General features: G+C 34.8%; 1 protein-coding gene across 1 annotated transcript in view; it reads right to left on the bottom strand.

Annotated features, from left to right (window-relative positions):
- The window catches only part of LOC134856177 (uncharacterized), a 130,058-nt gene extending 114,325 nt beyond the window's left edge, over positions 1 to 15,733 (bottom strand). Inside the window, exons 1-2 of the mRNA XM_063872543.1 lie at positions 15,611 to 15,733; positions 14,667 to 15,261 (exon numbers count right to left, since the gene is read on the bottom strand). Coding sequence (XP_063728613.1) covers positions 14,667 to 14,823 — 157 coding nt within the window. The 5' untranslated portion in view covers positions 14,824 to 15,261; positions 15,611 to 15,733. The remainder of the gene's footprint in view (positions 1 to 14,666; positions 15,262 to 15,610) is intronic.
- Between the last annotated feature and the right edge of the window lie 252 nt (positions 15,734 to 15,985).

The raw sequence follows: 15,985 nt of genomic DNA, 5'->3' as shown, positions 1-15,985 counted from the left end.
AATGATCGAGTCTGATTTTTGCTTTAGGCTCATTCAAAATTTTTGTTTGGGGAAATTTTGGAGTGTATGTTGAAACAATATTGTTGATTTTTGTACTGAATGATAGGGGAAGGTTACAACAATTTAGTTTTGTTTATTTCAATTGACAAATAAGAACATGTAGCTTTTTTTTGACCTGGAGGTCTCTTAGTTATAGTTTCATATATGCTTGAAGTGAGCAATGTATCGGCTAATGAAGTGATGTCAGAATGGGGTGATGTTGAGATAGTTTCTGATTGGCTGAATTTGAAGCTGTTAGTTAAGAGTGGTAGCATGAAATACGGAAAGAAGAATAATTTTCATGTTCTGAAATGTTTAAAAAGTTAAATAAGTGAGAGGGGTTTTTGAAATTCAACCTTTTTCAATAGTTTAGATTGTGGGTTGAGAGTTTTGTAATCTTTTTGTGGTTGATTTCGGAGTCGTGATGTTTGTCGTTGCGGTGATTTTTTTGGTTCTCATGTGGTATCTATTTTTTCTAACTTTCGATTAGTCCTTTGCTTTTGGTGTTTTTGTTTGTTTATCTTACCACAAAGTTTATTTGTTACTTAGTTTTTGAATCTAAAAACGGTGTTGAAAAATTCAAGTCTTGATTTTGTTGATTTAGTTCATCTGAGTTGTCATGGACAACTTTTAGTCCTGTAAAGTAGTGTCATTGTGTTAAAGCGTAAAGAACGTGTTCTTTTGAGTAAAAGTTATTCCGATATTGATTGATTTCTTTTTTGTTTGAGTCAATAAGTTTTTATGTTACATCAGTGGGTTTTGTCAATAATTTGAAACGTTTATTTTCGGATTGGTGTTTTTTTTTTCTTTTTTTTTCTGTTAAAAAATTTGGTTTGAAGACTTATTTTCCGTTTTTTAAATAGGTGTCTGGGGTAAAATCGTGAATTTATTTGTGATTGAACATTTTCTCTTTGTGATTTTTTTCGCTCTTTTCTGGTAAATTTTTTTTGTTTGTTTCTCTGTTCAAAATCAATTCGGTGTGTGTTCGGGTGGCTAGTTTTAAGGTTTGTAGTTGAAGAAAATGATCTTCATCATGCATATGTAGTTGTAAATGGTAACAAACTAATACTTTGGTAGGTTGACAATAACCTTGTGTATTTTTTGAGGAATTTGCTGTATACTTTGTTGGTTTCCGTGGTTTTTGGTCAAAAACTATTTCATAGACGTGATAATGCCAGATTTTTTGTTATATGTGAAATATAGGCTAGGGGAAATAAGTTTACGTCTGTTGACCATTCTGTGTATTTTGTATCATTTCCATTTATTGTACATCTGAGGTATTCTTGTAGTGAACGATTCATAACCTCGACTGAACCATTGGTCCATGGTGCATGAGACGCTCGGGATTTATGTTTAATTTTGTAAAGATGGCATAATAATTTGATTTCCTTATTTAATAGTTCAGTACCATTATCTCTAAAAAGGATTTCTGGTAATCCGAATTTTGCAATCCAGTGTTCATAGTGTGTTGAATATGTATATTAAACAATAGAATGAGGTACAGGGTTGAAGGCTACATAAAATGTAAATGCCAAGACTATAACCATTATATGTGAGTTTCCTTCTGAGGATGGTGATTTTGGTCCTTTTGTATCAAATGAGATTCTGGGGTTGAAATATAAATTTTTTCCTTTAAAGTCTTGTTCTTCTGCTATTTGTTTCTTCTGGGGGTTTGGTTTGTTTAATTGAAATGTTATACAATCGTTACATAACACTTTAGTCCAAATTGGTGCGTTTCGAAAGTAAAAATTTGTATAAATTTTGAGTATGTTTTTTCTGACCCTGCATGTCCTTTTGTATTTGAAGTAATTGAAGTATGAATTTCTACTTAAAGGAAGAGAGGGTAATTTTGCTCCGGGTGTTTGGTATTCCAAAATATCGTTGTCTCAGTTATGGTTGTGTTACTAGGTTTTCTGAAGTGTCTAAGAAGTGTCCTATTTCTCAAAATTGTAATATCTGCTTTTACAGGTTTTGTTTTGTACTTGTGCCAACATTTAGGTTGTATACTAACTGGGTCTAGAATTTGATATTTTTGAAAGAACTCTAAGGTGATTTTTTCCATGGCTGGTAGAAAAATGTCCTCAATTTTGGTTTTTGACAGAGGTATACTATCTAGAGGGTCATGTAGAATAAAAACTTGATTTTTTGTGTATTTTGAGTCTAAGTCTGGAGGTCTTGATAAGGTTTTTTCTGCAGTCCAAATTGTTTGGAGGTTTGGCAATTTAATTAGAATTAATTGAAATCTATAAAATTGGTTGTTTGGATTTGATTTTTGGAAAATAAGAAAAATATATGTTTTTGATCTGTAATTAAAACTGTTGGATGTTCTGATCCAAACAATAAAAACTCATGTTCTGAGAGAGTATGTGTTATAGCTGTACTTTCTCTCACAAGTGTAGAGAGTCTAAGATCTGCCTGTGTAAATAGTCTTGATTTTTTTGAGAAAACATTCATTTTATTTGTTCCATAATGATGTGATTGTATGATTGTGATAGTGCTGCGCCAATGCCAAAATTTGAATTATCGCTCACTATAAAATGGTCTTAAGTATAATTGCATTTTCATACGTATTCACTTAAACAGTTTAGCATTCTAAGAAATTCTTGGTTTTTTTTTTGTTTGATGGTGTTTGAAGTTTTATGATTGCATCTATGCGAAACTTTACAGAAGTAATCGTAATTCCTTCGACAAAATGTCCTTGGAACTTAACACGGGTAAGAAAAAAACGTTATTTATCACAGGACTGCTTTTAAGCTTTCGTTAAGTAGTGTTTGCTGATCTTTTTTAATACTTTAAACGTTTCGCGTTTTGTTTGCGGTTGCATGAAAACATCGCCTAAATAGGTTATGACATTTTTGGTGAGATTGAGTGGTCGGAAAATTTTACTCATTAATGCTGAAAAAGCTGTTGGTTCTATGGAGATTCCATAGAATAGTTTTTTGAATTCGTATTGCTGATGGCCAATAACGGTTTGTGTCAAATGTCGTGATTGTTCATCTAGTGGCATTTGATTATGTGCGCTGCTGTTCTTGTCAGTTGTTGTAAAATAGTTCCCATTTATTTTTGTGAGGATTACTTGGATTGGTTCTATAGGCAATGGGTATAGGCAATTTTTGATTGAGGCAGGTTTAGAGGTCTAGGAATAAGCTTCCTAGTTTTGTCTTTATTTATGAGGTGATTGGAGGTATTCAGAAATTATATGTACTTTGGGCTAAATGATCGAGTCTGATTTTTGCTTTAAGCTCATTCAAAATTTTTCTTTGGGGAAAATTTTTGGAGGGTATGTTGAAACAATATTGTTGATTTTCGTACTGATTGATAAGGGAGGATTAAAACATTTGAGTTTTGTTTATTTCAGTTGACAAATATGAGCATGTAGCTTATTTTTGACCTGGAGGTCTTTTAGTTATAGTTTCATTTATGTTTGAAGTGAGCAATGTATCGGATAACGAAGTGATGTCAAAATGGGGTGATGTTGAGATAGTTTCTGATTGGCTGAGTTTGAACTAGTTATTTAATAGTGGTAGCATGAATTATGGAAAGAAGATTAACTTTCATGTTTTGAAATGTTTAAAATGTGAATTATTTGAGAGTGGTTTTTGAAGTTCAGCCTTTTTCAAAATTTTAGATTGTGGGCTGAAAAATTTGTAATCTTTTCGTACATGATTTCGGAGTCATGATGCTTGTCATTGCGGAGTTTTTTTTTTTTGGTTTTTGTGGTATATTTTTTCTTCTAATTTTCGATTAGTCCTTTGTTTTTGGTGTTTTTGTTGATTAATCTTATCAGAATGTTGGTTTAAAACAGGGCCTTTTTGTAGAATAGTCTGTGTTTCGTTTTGATTCACTAGTTATTTTTTTAATTGATAGTTCTTTGCTGAGGATTGTTGATTGACATATATCTAATAATTTTAATATATTATTTATTCTACATGCTTTTTCTTTTGTGGAAGGAATTTTTGCTTTGTTTCCCAAAGTCCTTATAGACCTAGGGGTAGTTTTATTCCATATGGGGAATTGTTGTTTGGGGTTTTGTAGAGAGACAATATCTGAACTTTTTTTTGTGTTCTCGATTGAAGAAATTGTTACTAAAAATATATGAATTGGTTTAAGTTCAAATTCTGACATGTACAGTCGTTGTTTGTTTTGATCATTATTGTATTGATGTACTTAACTTATTGAGAAATTGTATACATATCCTGGTTGTATATTGGGTAGATTTTGGAAAAAAGTGGAGGCTGTTTGTTTAGTCTTTAAATGAATGTTTGTAATAATTCGATTCATTTGATGTTTCGTATTCTCTTTCAATGTTAAGCATGTTTAAGGAAAGCGTATATTCTGTTTCGCTCTCGTCATCTGTGGAATCACAATTTAAGTGATTTAGCTGCAATTCTGAATTTTCTGTTTTTATCAAAACCTGGAGGGTCTGATTGAAATTTTTCAGTTGTTTTTACCTAATTAATTTGTGTTTGGTGTTTAGGTGTACCGCTTCTATAATTGTGCTGTGGATTTTTGGTTTTGTGTATTAACTCTGTGTGGTGATTGAGAACAGTTTCGTGGTCTGTTTGGGTAACTATGATTCCAACTTTTAGAATTATCTCGTGATCTATTGTAATTGTTGTTATAGTTTGATCTGTTTTTTGAATAGTTTCGTGATCTTTTGTCTGGATAATGTCTATTTCTATTATTTGAGTAATTGCTGTTTCTAATATAAGAGTTTCTTGATCAATCGTTTGAATAATATCTCTTTCGAGAGTTTGAATTGGAACGATTCCTATTGTAGTTTGAGTAATTACTTCGGTTTGAATTTGATCTGGAATAATTATTTCGATATTGGTTGTTTAGACTGTTTCAACTACTGTATCTAGTTTGTGAAGTCTTTTGTGAATTTCTTCAATCTGGAGGTCTTCCGCGGTAGTTATTTCGATAATTTGATTGTTTTTATAGTTATTGTAATTATCTGGGACTGGTTTTCCTGAACTATTATAATTATGAAATATTTTGTTTGGTAGATTCTGGTCTCTGGTCTTTTTTCATGTAATGACAAAAAAATTTATTTGGTTCTCTATATTTTTGTTGTTTGTTCTAATTGTTTTGCTGTTTTTGCCTAAATTCAGTAATGCTCTGTTCGTATCTACGTCAAAAATTAAAACATTTTTTAAATGATGGTTTCCCTTTGAAATTGGGATTTTTCTTGTATAAATTTAATAACTGAGTAATTTTTCAGCAAGTTCAGTGTCGGCGTCTTCTCTGTTATTTATTTGTGAAATCCTTGTATGGATGTTATTTACTTATTTTAATTTTAAGTTTTCTAATCCTTTCAATTTCATTGTGATTTCAGCTTATTCTAATTTATCTACTGGTTTTTGGAAGTCTTTGTCAAGTTCTCGAATTGAAGATGGATGTGATGCTCTCTTTTTTGCTATTTTTCGTGGTGTGGATGTGAGAGTCATCATTAAGCGTTTTGTCATTTTCATTTTTTTTGCTCATGTTTGTTCAGGGAATATGCTTTTCTTACCATGCTTTCGATTCTTACTGCAAGTTGATTAATTGTTTCATTAGGTAGTCTATGGATTTTGTTACATAATACTCTTTGATGTTGTTTATTTCTTTCAAAGTCAAAAAATTTCAAAAAATCTTGTGTGAATCTTTTCCAGTCTAATTTAACTTCTATTGGTAAAACTGCACACCGTTATTAAGCTGCATCATCAAATGTGGTTTAGATTAGAGATGTGCGTCTTTGTATCCAATTTTCATGAAGTGGCGTATTTACTGGTTCAGGTCCTATATTTGAAATGAAGTTAGCTGTAACTGCATTTCAATAATCTTCTACTGAGTATTCAGGATCTGTGCCTTTGAATACCATCAGTGGTTTTCTAGAAGATAAAGAAGATCCACCCATAAGGTATGGTTTCATAGTCATTTGAAGTGACTCTGCGGCATTTGGCATTTGAGAAAAGCTTGTAAGTTGTGTTTTTGTAAATTGTTATCTCAAAACGGTATTTAGTTTCGCATTTGTGTTGGTTGATAACCTTGCGTAATTTTTGAATTTTGTGATTGGTAAATATTATTGTTGTGTGATGCTGAGTTTTGTCTTGGCGGAATATTTTTCTTGATTGTCGTGTTTGTTCATTTCGTGTGTATGGTCCAATTAGATCTGGTTGAAAAATAGGATCTGGTTGAAAACTATTCCAGTTTTTGTTTTGGTTGATTTGCGGTAAATCGTTGTTGGTTTTGGCTAAATTATTCTTCAAGTAATAATGTGATTGATGTGTAAGATTTATTGTTCAATTAAAAATTTTTGCGTGTTAATGAATGTGGAGTTTAAAATATTATTTCCTGTTCTCTGAATTTAAAGTCAAAGTTTTTGAACATCTTCTCTATTTACAGGGATAGTAGCAATCGCTGCACTTGAAATATCAGTTGTTATATTAATAATTGATGGATGAGAATACTCAGGGTACCAAGTATAAACTCTATCAACTGCTAATACAGTTTCGTCGACTGAGTTTTGTGGTCGGAGATTTTTTCTTGATTGTGCCATGAAATCAATATTATGGACACACTAATCAATTATGAACCACGCTAAGATTGTTTCTAGACCGTAACTGAGATATTGTGAAATTTCTTTATTCATGAAATTTTCACGGATTGTATCTAAAAATTTTGAGAAAATAATTATTTCATGTCTTACAAATGAGTGTCGGGATATTTGAAACTATGAGGCTATTTCTGTTTGTTTTATTTCTATTTAATTTTAATATAGATTTGTAACTATAAATAAGTGAAAAGACACTTGTGAATATTGAGTTTGCTCCTTGTGAATTTTGGGGTTGTTTACTTTTATATCTTTTGTGAAAACTTTTGAGAATTCTAGATCCATATGATCTGTTCATTTTTGATGTGTAGGGTGGTTAAATTGGCGAAAAAAAATCTTTTTTTTTGTTTACCATACTGTGATGTTATATTACAAATTCCTTTGAGACAGTGGTCAAAAATTGGTCATTTTGTTCATATTTCGAGAGATTTTTGTTTACCTGGGCTGTATCTATTTTTGAATAAATTTACAATTCATTGTGACAAAATTGTACTTGTCCTCTAGTGAGATCACTTTCTGTTTTTTTTTTAAAGAGAGTATCATTTTGTCGTCGAAACTTTTGTTGTATTCGATCATTTTTTATATCTTATAACTGTTAATGAGTAACTTTCAATATGTCTTATTGGCTGATTCTAACTATACAGTAAAAGTGGTTTAATAATGTATGATTTTTCTATTTCTGCGTCAACCATTAATTGACGAGGGTGAGGTAGCTTATGTGTCAGAAATTTTTTTTTGAGTTTCTAGCGGTTTTTTTGTGTTTTTTAAATCTTTTTAAAATCCTGGAGTTCTTCCAGTGTGGTTTTATCTGATTTCGAAACAATGATTCTCCTCTTTCGTGGTTGTCTTTTAGATCTAATAGATTCCATTGTTTGTTTGTGAGGTGTGATTACAATATCTTACCTTTCATTTTTAATTAAACAGTTATGTAATATGATTGTTTGTTTACTGCCTGGATTATTTCTTGACATCAGGCTTAGGATGAGGGATGCAATCACTCGGGTATTAGAGTTTCTATTTACTTAAATTGTTAGTTTTCACGGTTTTTGTGCTGTTATCTTAATTTCGGGCATAGATTATTGGCGTTGACGTTTGGAGGGAAAGTATATCAATTCGTGAGAATGATTTTGTTCTTTCTCGTGCTTAGGTTTTAACATATGCTGGACTTACTTAGTTTTACCTGGGGGTTGTGATTTAAGATCAAAGGTTGGAGAATAGTAAATCAATCCACAAAGTTCAGTTATAATTAGAACACAAGTACATCGTAAGATACTATTTTATGACTTATTAAACTTTTAAGGGTTTCAGCCTGGGTCATCTAAGAGGAGGGGTTCAATTTTTATTAGTTCTGGTTCGTTTATAAAGGTTGGAGAGTGAATCGACGCTTCAGGTCGTTAGACACAATGAAAATAATGTGGTTGGGAGAACAATTTTGCTCTGACTTGTTTCAAGGGAGATCTTGATGATCAGAATTTAAGGGAATTAAACTAATTTAAGTAAAATTAAAGATCCAAGGAAATCGTTGATGATCTGTTCATTCAATAAAAGGAATTAAGAGAATACAAGGATAAACATCGATTAGGTTTAAAATGAAAATTTAAGTTTAGACAATATATTTTTAGGGTTTGAATGATAATAGTTTTTTGGATTGGTGCTAAAATGTTTTAGATGATGAAGCTGGGATGAAAAAAATATGATGTATGCAAATTAATAAATTAACGAAAAATTTTTATACTAAATAATTTTTTTTTTCTTAAAAATAAATGTTTTTACTCAGTAGTTTGAGGGGAACGACTTGTGCTCTTTTTATCAGTCCTTATTGATTAAATTTTAGATTTAGCACCATTTGAATTGAAGAAATTTTCTCCAGATTGTTTTTAAGTCAGGGGATTCTAAATACAAGAAGTTGTTCCGGTATTTGTTTCACTAGCAAATGGTGGATTGGTCGGTTCCTTCCTAATTGTTGTGCACGCCTTGTTCTTGGTCTTCTTGCAATACCTGGTAACTCTCGTATTGTTCAGAAAATTGGCGTACACTTATTGAGACGTAGTGAAATTCCTATTAAATTCTCCATTCCATTTGCAATTGTCTTATTCTACTTTTAAATGTCTAATTCTAGGTTACTTAAGTTCTTCATTGAGAATTATGGTCGCAGGAGATGAGTTATGAACTTTTGGTTATACTCATAGAGTAATTTCAGAGAAGGTACACCGTTTGTTTGTCACGTTATTTTATTTTTGGCCAGATAGATTCATGCAAATTCTTTGTTTCTTAGTCTAATACCAATCTTAATTTTACTTTTATATCTCCTAGTCTGAAAAGATCTAGTGTATACTGGTTTTTGTGTATTAGTTCTTAGAGTTTTTGCAGAAGAAGACCAACTGTTGTCTAAGGTTTATTCAAATTGCTCTGGTGCTGAAACTACAAGAAGTTTCAGCACTTACAAATAAGGGTTGGTGTTAGAGATGGAGTATGATTGGTTAGTTAGTAATATTTTTAAAAGATAGAAAGTTATAGTTTTGTCCAATTATAAATACTAGTTTAGAACTGGTTCCACTCATCTGGGTTTCAGAGAGTTTTTAGCTTTTATTGTTTATTGTAGTGAAGGACGGGTGATGTAGTTTTCTTCTGATCTTTTGAGCAGTGACTTCTTAAAGAGTTCGTGTTAGATGGAAAAAGATTGTTTAGTTTGTGTTTCAAAGTGGGTCTCGTTGATCGTGGTTAGCAATTTTTTCTTAGTCGCGCCGTCTCCACCTCGGTCTGGAAAGTAACTTCGTCTCCGCTTTGGTCTAAAAAGTCGAGCCGTCTCCGCCTTGGTCTGGAAAGTCGTGCCGCTTCCACCTTGGTCGCGAGCAATGATCTCTTTTGGTCGCGCCGTCTCCGCGATTGTCTGGAAAGTAGCGCCTTCTCCGCCTTGGTCAGAAGAGTCGCGCCGTCACCACCTTGGTCTGGAAAGTCGCACCGTATCTAAATCAGTCGGGAGGAAAAAAATTTTAGTCGCGCCGTCCCCACATCGGTCTGAAAAATCGCGCCGTCTCCGCCTTGGTCCGAAATGTCGCGCCGTCTCCGCTTTGGTCTGAAAAGTCGCGTCGTCTCCGCCTTGGTCACGAGGAATTGTTTTTCGTCGCGCCATCTCCGCCTCGGTCCGGAAAGTCGTGCCGTCTCCGCTTTGTTCTGGAAAGTCGCGCCGTATGCACCGTGATCTGGAATGTTTCCACTCTGATTGCTAAAATCGCGCCGCATCCACCAAGGTTGCAAAGAATTGTTTCTTAGTCGCGCCGTCTCTGCCTGTCCTGGAAAGTCGCGCAGTCTCGGCCTTGGTCTGGACGGTCGCAATGAAATGGTTTTTGTTCGCGCCGTCTCTGCCTCGGTCTGGAAAGTCGCGCCGTCTCCACCTCGGTCGCAAAAGTCTTGAAAGTCCAATTTTTGTTCGCGCTGGCCAAGCCGTTCGCGCCGTTACCTTTTGATTCGCGCCGTTTCCTGAGTCGCAAAAGCCCTGAAATTTTTTTTAAGTCGCGCCGTCTCCACCTCGGTCGAAAAAGCCCTGAAAAACTTTTTTAAAGTCGCGCCGTTTCCATGTTGGTCTGGAAAGTCGCGCCGTCTCCATCTGGGTCTGGAAACTCTGGAAATGGCTAAGTCGCGCCGGTCACGACGATTCCTGAGCCGCAGGGTCGCGCCGTATCCGCATCGGTCGCGAAAGCCTGGAAACGGCAACTCTCAGTCGCGAGAGTCCGGGCATACCAAATTGGGTCACGATGTTTTGGTCGCGCCACCTCCGCTCCGGTCGCGATAGTCGCGACGGATCATCAGGGTCGCAAAATCTGACATTGCCATGTTTTGGTCGAAAAAGTCTGGACATGCCTAATTTTAGTGTGGAAAGTCTGGACAGGCCTAAATTTTGTCGCCAAAGTCTGGACATGAGTCTGGGACCTCGACCCGGGAAGTTACAGACAAGTTTATGAAATGACAGAAAGAAAACATCAGTGCAAAGGAAAAGCAAGCCGCTGAGATGGGGCATTGAGTAAAAGCAATGATCACAGAGAAGTCATGTCTCCGAAGCAAAATTGATCAAAGCACATTAAAACACAGATACAGGGATAGAGAAACAGGTACCCGAATATAAAGAAAGAGAGAGAGAGAGATAGAGAGAGAGGAGAGGAAGAGAGATATATAGAGAGAGAGGAGAGAGGAAGAGAGAGAGACAGACAGAGAGAGAGAGAGAGAGAGAGAGAGAGAGAGAGAAAGAGGGAGAGAGAGAGAGAGAAAGAGGGAGAGAGAGAGAGAGAGAGAGAGAGAGAGAGAGGAGAGGGAAAGATAGACAAAAATGATAAAGTTTTCTTTTCATCTGCTGTTTTATAAAGCAGATGAAAAGCTTTTACTATGAAATGACAGAAAGAAAACATCAGTGCAAAGGAAAAGCAAGCCGCTGAGATGGGGCATTGAGTAAAAGCAATGATCACAGAGAAGTCATGTCTCCGAAGCAAAATTGATCAAAGCACATTAAAACACAGATACAGGGATAGAGAAACAGGTACCCGAATATAAAGAAAGAGAGAGAGAGAGATAGAGAGAGAGGAGAGGAAGAGAGATATATAGAGAGAGAGGAGAGAGGAAGAGAGAGAGACAGACAGAGAGAGAGAGAGAGAGAGAGAGAGAGAGAGAAAGAGGGAGAGAGAGAGAGAGAAAGAGGGAGAGAGAGAGAGAGAGAGAGAGAGAGAGAGGAGAGGGAAAGATAGACAAAAATGATAAAGTTTTCTTTTCATCTGCTGTTTTATAAAATTGTTTTTTATAAACTTTATAAGTTTTAGTTGTTTGTCAGAGAATTTCAACTAGTCACTGCAAGACCTAGACACGAACCTGACTAAAAAAAAGAACCTCAAAAAACTCCTTAGTTCTAATACATTTTGCTAAACTTTAAATGTGTGAAGTTATCTTAGTTTTGATAAGTCGCTGATGTGAATCGGCACACACACAGCTAGGTTTGGAATCAAGCCTAGACAGAAATACATGATTTTATCAAACGACCAGCTGAAATTTGTTCGCGGATATCATACTAACTAAAACTTTTATAGTGCAAAGCACATGTAACCAGATATGTGGTCTAACACTAACTTGTTAGGACCAAAATAAGAAAAGGAAGTAGAAGAGAAATATTTTGCATTTGTACTTAAAATAATGCTGCTCCTGAAGAACTAGTTGCATATTCAGGAAAAGGGAAACTTTTTTTACGTGGAAAACGACTGTTTGTTTGATGAGTTTTTTGCATTTTCTCAAGAAAAAATCTTCTTTTTAATACCCCTAAAAGGCAAAGGATCTTTAGTTTGGGAAGTTGTACCTAGTAGATTTAGGACTGAGAGAAACCGACTCTTACAGCAATTGATTTCGAAAAGAATTTTGACTAGAATGAAAGCTAATGAGATAATTAAGTTAGGAGAGCTGGGGAAAATGCAGTGTAATTTGATGAAGTCGATGAGTTTTAAGGTTACAAGATGATTTTGTCGATCGCCCTTAAGAGCCAGAGGCTTAGGTGTATGACGCATTTTAGGGCTTGCACGAAAGACTCAGAAAAAAAAGTTATGAGATAATCAACAGTTTGCTGAAACAGATGCCATCTATTTGTACTTTTACAACTTGGTAATTATGGTTGAGGTTGACTTAATTGCACTATGCTGAAATAGTAACTTTCAACCATTGGCTTCACTATCGTGAAACTGTTGAACACGCTAACAAAACAGAATAAACTCTTTCTGTATATATCTGTCTACTCATAGAAGTAATGTGTTGCTGGCGTTGAGGTCACCGACCGTTGTAAAACTCTTGAAAAGATTCTTTCTCAAAATAGAAATTAAACCCTAATAGACCCAACAGAAGGAGAAAAAAGTTAAAGAAAAAAACTACTAAATGAAATTAAAGATTTACAGACATAATAGTTTTAAATTGTTTGAAATTTAAAAACGAGGTGTGTTTGACTTTCTTTAATAAATTTATCTAATTTAAAGAAAAATCTATTTTTTTTTAATTTTGATGAGATAATGAAAAGTTGAAGTCAAGCTAAAAACTTGAAAAGCCTATATTTTTTTGCAACGTTTGCTTTCGTAGTTGAAGAGCGCAAACCAACTTATTTTCAGCAGACGCAGTTAAATTAGTCAACTTGCGTGCGTTCTTACGGAGTTCATGAACAGACCAGAACGTGAATTTTGTCGGATGAGCAAAACTAGTTAATCTACAGCGTGCGTTCTATCTGCGTGAAAAAAAATTTTAACATGCCCGCTCGCATATGAGCTGTATTGGTAGTTTAAAAACATGTTCTAAAGAGAGAAAACATCTGTTCTTTTGATATAAAAATTCACATCAGCACATACTCTTTTCGTCGATTAAATCAGTTTCGCAACTGTTTCTTTCACGCAGTCGGGAAATTTATTCGCTATTCTCAGACCTGGCGGCCCTCCGATGGTGAATTAGTTCCCTCGTGCGTGAAAAAAAAAACAGTTGAGAACTACTACTTGAAGTCAAAAAAGCATAAGCATAAAGGTGCGTTCACGAATGCATTAACAAAAATGACTGCACTTCTAGTGATTAAAGCATAAGGCGTTCTATGGCTATATCAATATATATATTTTCCCGTAAAAGTTTTACAAAGTACTTTCTTTGTAGACTGGAAAGTGTGGGCCATTTCTGAAAAAAACTGAAAAAACTTGTGTCAGCAACCGATATCAATATAGACTATCTAAATCTTTAATCAATTTTTTTGTTCATACGCCTATCTGCAAAATAAAACAGTAGAAGCCTTTGAAAAATTGCATAGATGAAACGTAAGTTTTTCTGAAAAATAAGGATGAAAAAGATTAATAATCGATTATATTGGATTTTCATTGTCAGTCTCTATACAATAACAAAAAAATCGGTTATAATAGTTTGAAAATGGATTATTTTGATAACATTTTTTAAGCAATAAAACTCCAATATAATCGATCATAATAGATTTTATTCGATTTTTTTTAAAAAGTTTTATCAAAGTTCATTTTTTCCGAATTTCAATCAAGTTTATGAAAAGTTACCTATAGATCCCACACCAACTCACCCTCCCAGGCTTACCCGTACTACAGTTAGATGTCCCCTAACTAGAGAGGGATGTACGTCGTGAGGGAAGGGTACGTCGTGAGGGAAGGGTACGTCGTGGGGGAGGGGGGGGGGGGGTTGACGTGAGGTGGGTACGTCGTGGGTTGGGGGTGGGGGCTACGTTTGGGGGGGGGGGGGGGTGGGAGTGACGTGAGCAACTGGTCAAAAATGCTGTTTTTGGACCCTTTTTAGAAAATTACTCTATATTGTTGGCCGCCCCTGGATGAACGTGTTCGCTCGAGTTTTGCAAAAAGTTGCAAAAACAGAGTCATTATTTACAAATTTTAATCAATTTTCATGGATTTTATGTACAAAAAACAATCCATTATATTGAAAACAAAAATGGATTATAATCGATTATAATGGATTTTAGTGGATTTTTATTTTCGAAAACAATCGATAAAAATGGATTAGAAATCCATTACGTTGTTTAAATTTGCCATGATAATCGATTACATAGAAAACATTTTAGTCCACAAAAATCCATTATAATCGATTTTTATCCATGAAACTTCGGTGCGGGGAAGCAAACAATATTGTACAAAATGTGGGTTAAATAAAACTCCGCCGACACAACCACTAATTGAAAGATAGGAATTAACCAAAATACTACAAATACCAAAACAGTACCAATTACCACAGGGAGAATAAATAAGAATTTAAGGCCAAAGTTCGTTCGGTTTCACATTTACACAAAAGCATCGAACTAAAGAATTGTTTTCTAAGAAATTCTCCTCAAACTCTTCCATATCTACACATAAATAATCATTTTCATTTTTAGGTACCGTCTGTTGAATGCATGCTGGCACCTACGGAAAGCCGTTTTCTGATCAACTGGAATATCATAACTTTTTCACCAGTGGATTCCACTAGGGTAAACTGCTGTAATATTGTTAATTTATCTGCAACTTACTATTGATTTCCTGGTAGGTGCTGTAGTTATTATCTCCTGGGTTCTTGAACTGGATTCCTGTATCTGATCCCATTCCTTGTGTAGATCCTTCAGCAGAGTCAATCGAGACATTATCTTCGCTCTCATTTGCATCGGGTGGAACTTCTGCCTCTTCCATACTCTCCGCATTGTCGAAATCTAAAGAAAAAATTGCCGAGAATCGACATCATTTTAAAATTCTGTTTCTTGTTTTGTTTTTCTTACTCTTTTTCATACAAAACCATCTTAGAACACCAATTTAACACATAAAAAAACTACTGAATGTTAAGCAAGCTCGCAAGAGCGTGACCACAGTTCTTTTTTCTTACTAGTTTAAAACGAAAAAAGTTCGAGGAAGATTTTGACTCGCTGCTGAACGTTGCTGAAAATGTTAAAACTTGTATTAAAAAAAGGAAGAAATTGCCGTAAGCAATCTAATCTTTCAAAAAAGGGCGTCCAATTGATTGGCTTGACCCTTTGTCTTTTAGTAAATAGAGGGTTTTAGTCTCCCTGTTCACGTTGTCGATTTGTTGTTGACAGTTTGCCGTTTGTCTTCTGTGGGGTTTCAGTTGGGGGGCTTTTCTCATGCGGGAAAGACTGAATGCGCAAAAAAACTCGCGAGCGAAGGACCAAAAACAAAATTAGCCGAAAGTCAATTTATAAAAAGAAGCAAATGCCATTCAATTAAAAATAATTAATTGAAGCTGTATTTTGCGTCTTTCATAACGAAGCCCTTGAAATATAAAATTTGTTCTTATTCAGCGGCGTTCAGTGACAATTTGAAAACTTGCATATATCTGCCGTTTTTATATTCGGCCAATATCAATACTTCAGTCCCTACTTTCTTTCAACTTTTAGATTACTGAAATCTGATTGGCTGATTTGTATTTTCGCGCATTCGTTCCTTCGCGCATGAGGGATTCCACCTTCAGTTGTTCTTTTGTTGGGTCCAAAAATGATTATTTTGGCTGTGATTAGATGCGGGCTTTGAAATTTGTCCTTGTCGTAACTGCTCTGTTGTTCAATTTGCTTGATGTTCATTTGTTTCTTCTATAAAACGATTCAGTTGGAGTAGTTCTTAATATCTATAACAATCTGAATTTTGTTGAAGCCGTTGTCAACGAATAATGCTAAATTTGTTGTTTTTCGTTGTTGCTATGTCTTCCGAGTTTTGGCTTCGGTTTTCACTTCTGCTGAAACGGTGTTTTAGTGTGTCGCCCGTGCTAGCAGTTGTACCGAATAATTCATTATGAATTGGAAAATGGATCAAAGCAAGAGGTGCTTCTCTTTGTGAACGTCAG

Source organism: Symsagittifera roscoffensis, unplaced genomic scaffold (assembly GCF_963678635.1).
Source record: "Symsagittifera roscoffensis unplaced genomic scaffold, txSymRosc1.1 SCAFFOLD_25, whole genome shotgun sequence".
NCBI classification, from domain to species: Eukaryota; Metazoa; Xenacoelomorpha; order Acoela; family Convolutidae; genus Symsagittifera; species Symsagittifera roscoffensis.
Note: the sequence above shows the minus strand (reverse complement) of the source record. Positions and strands in the feature narration are given on the sequence as shown.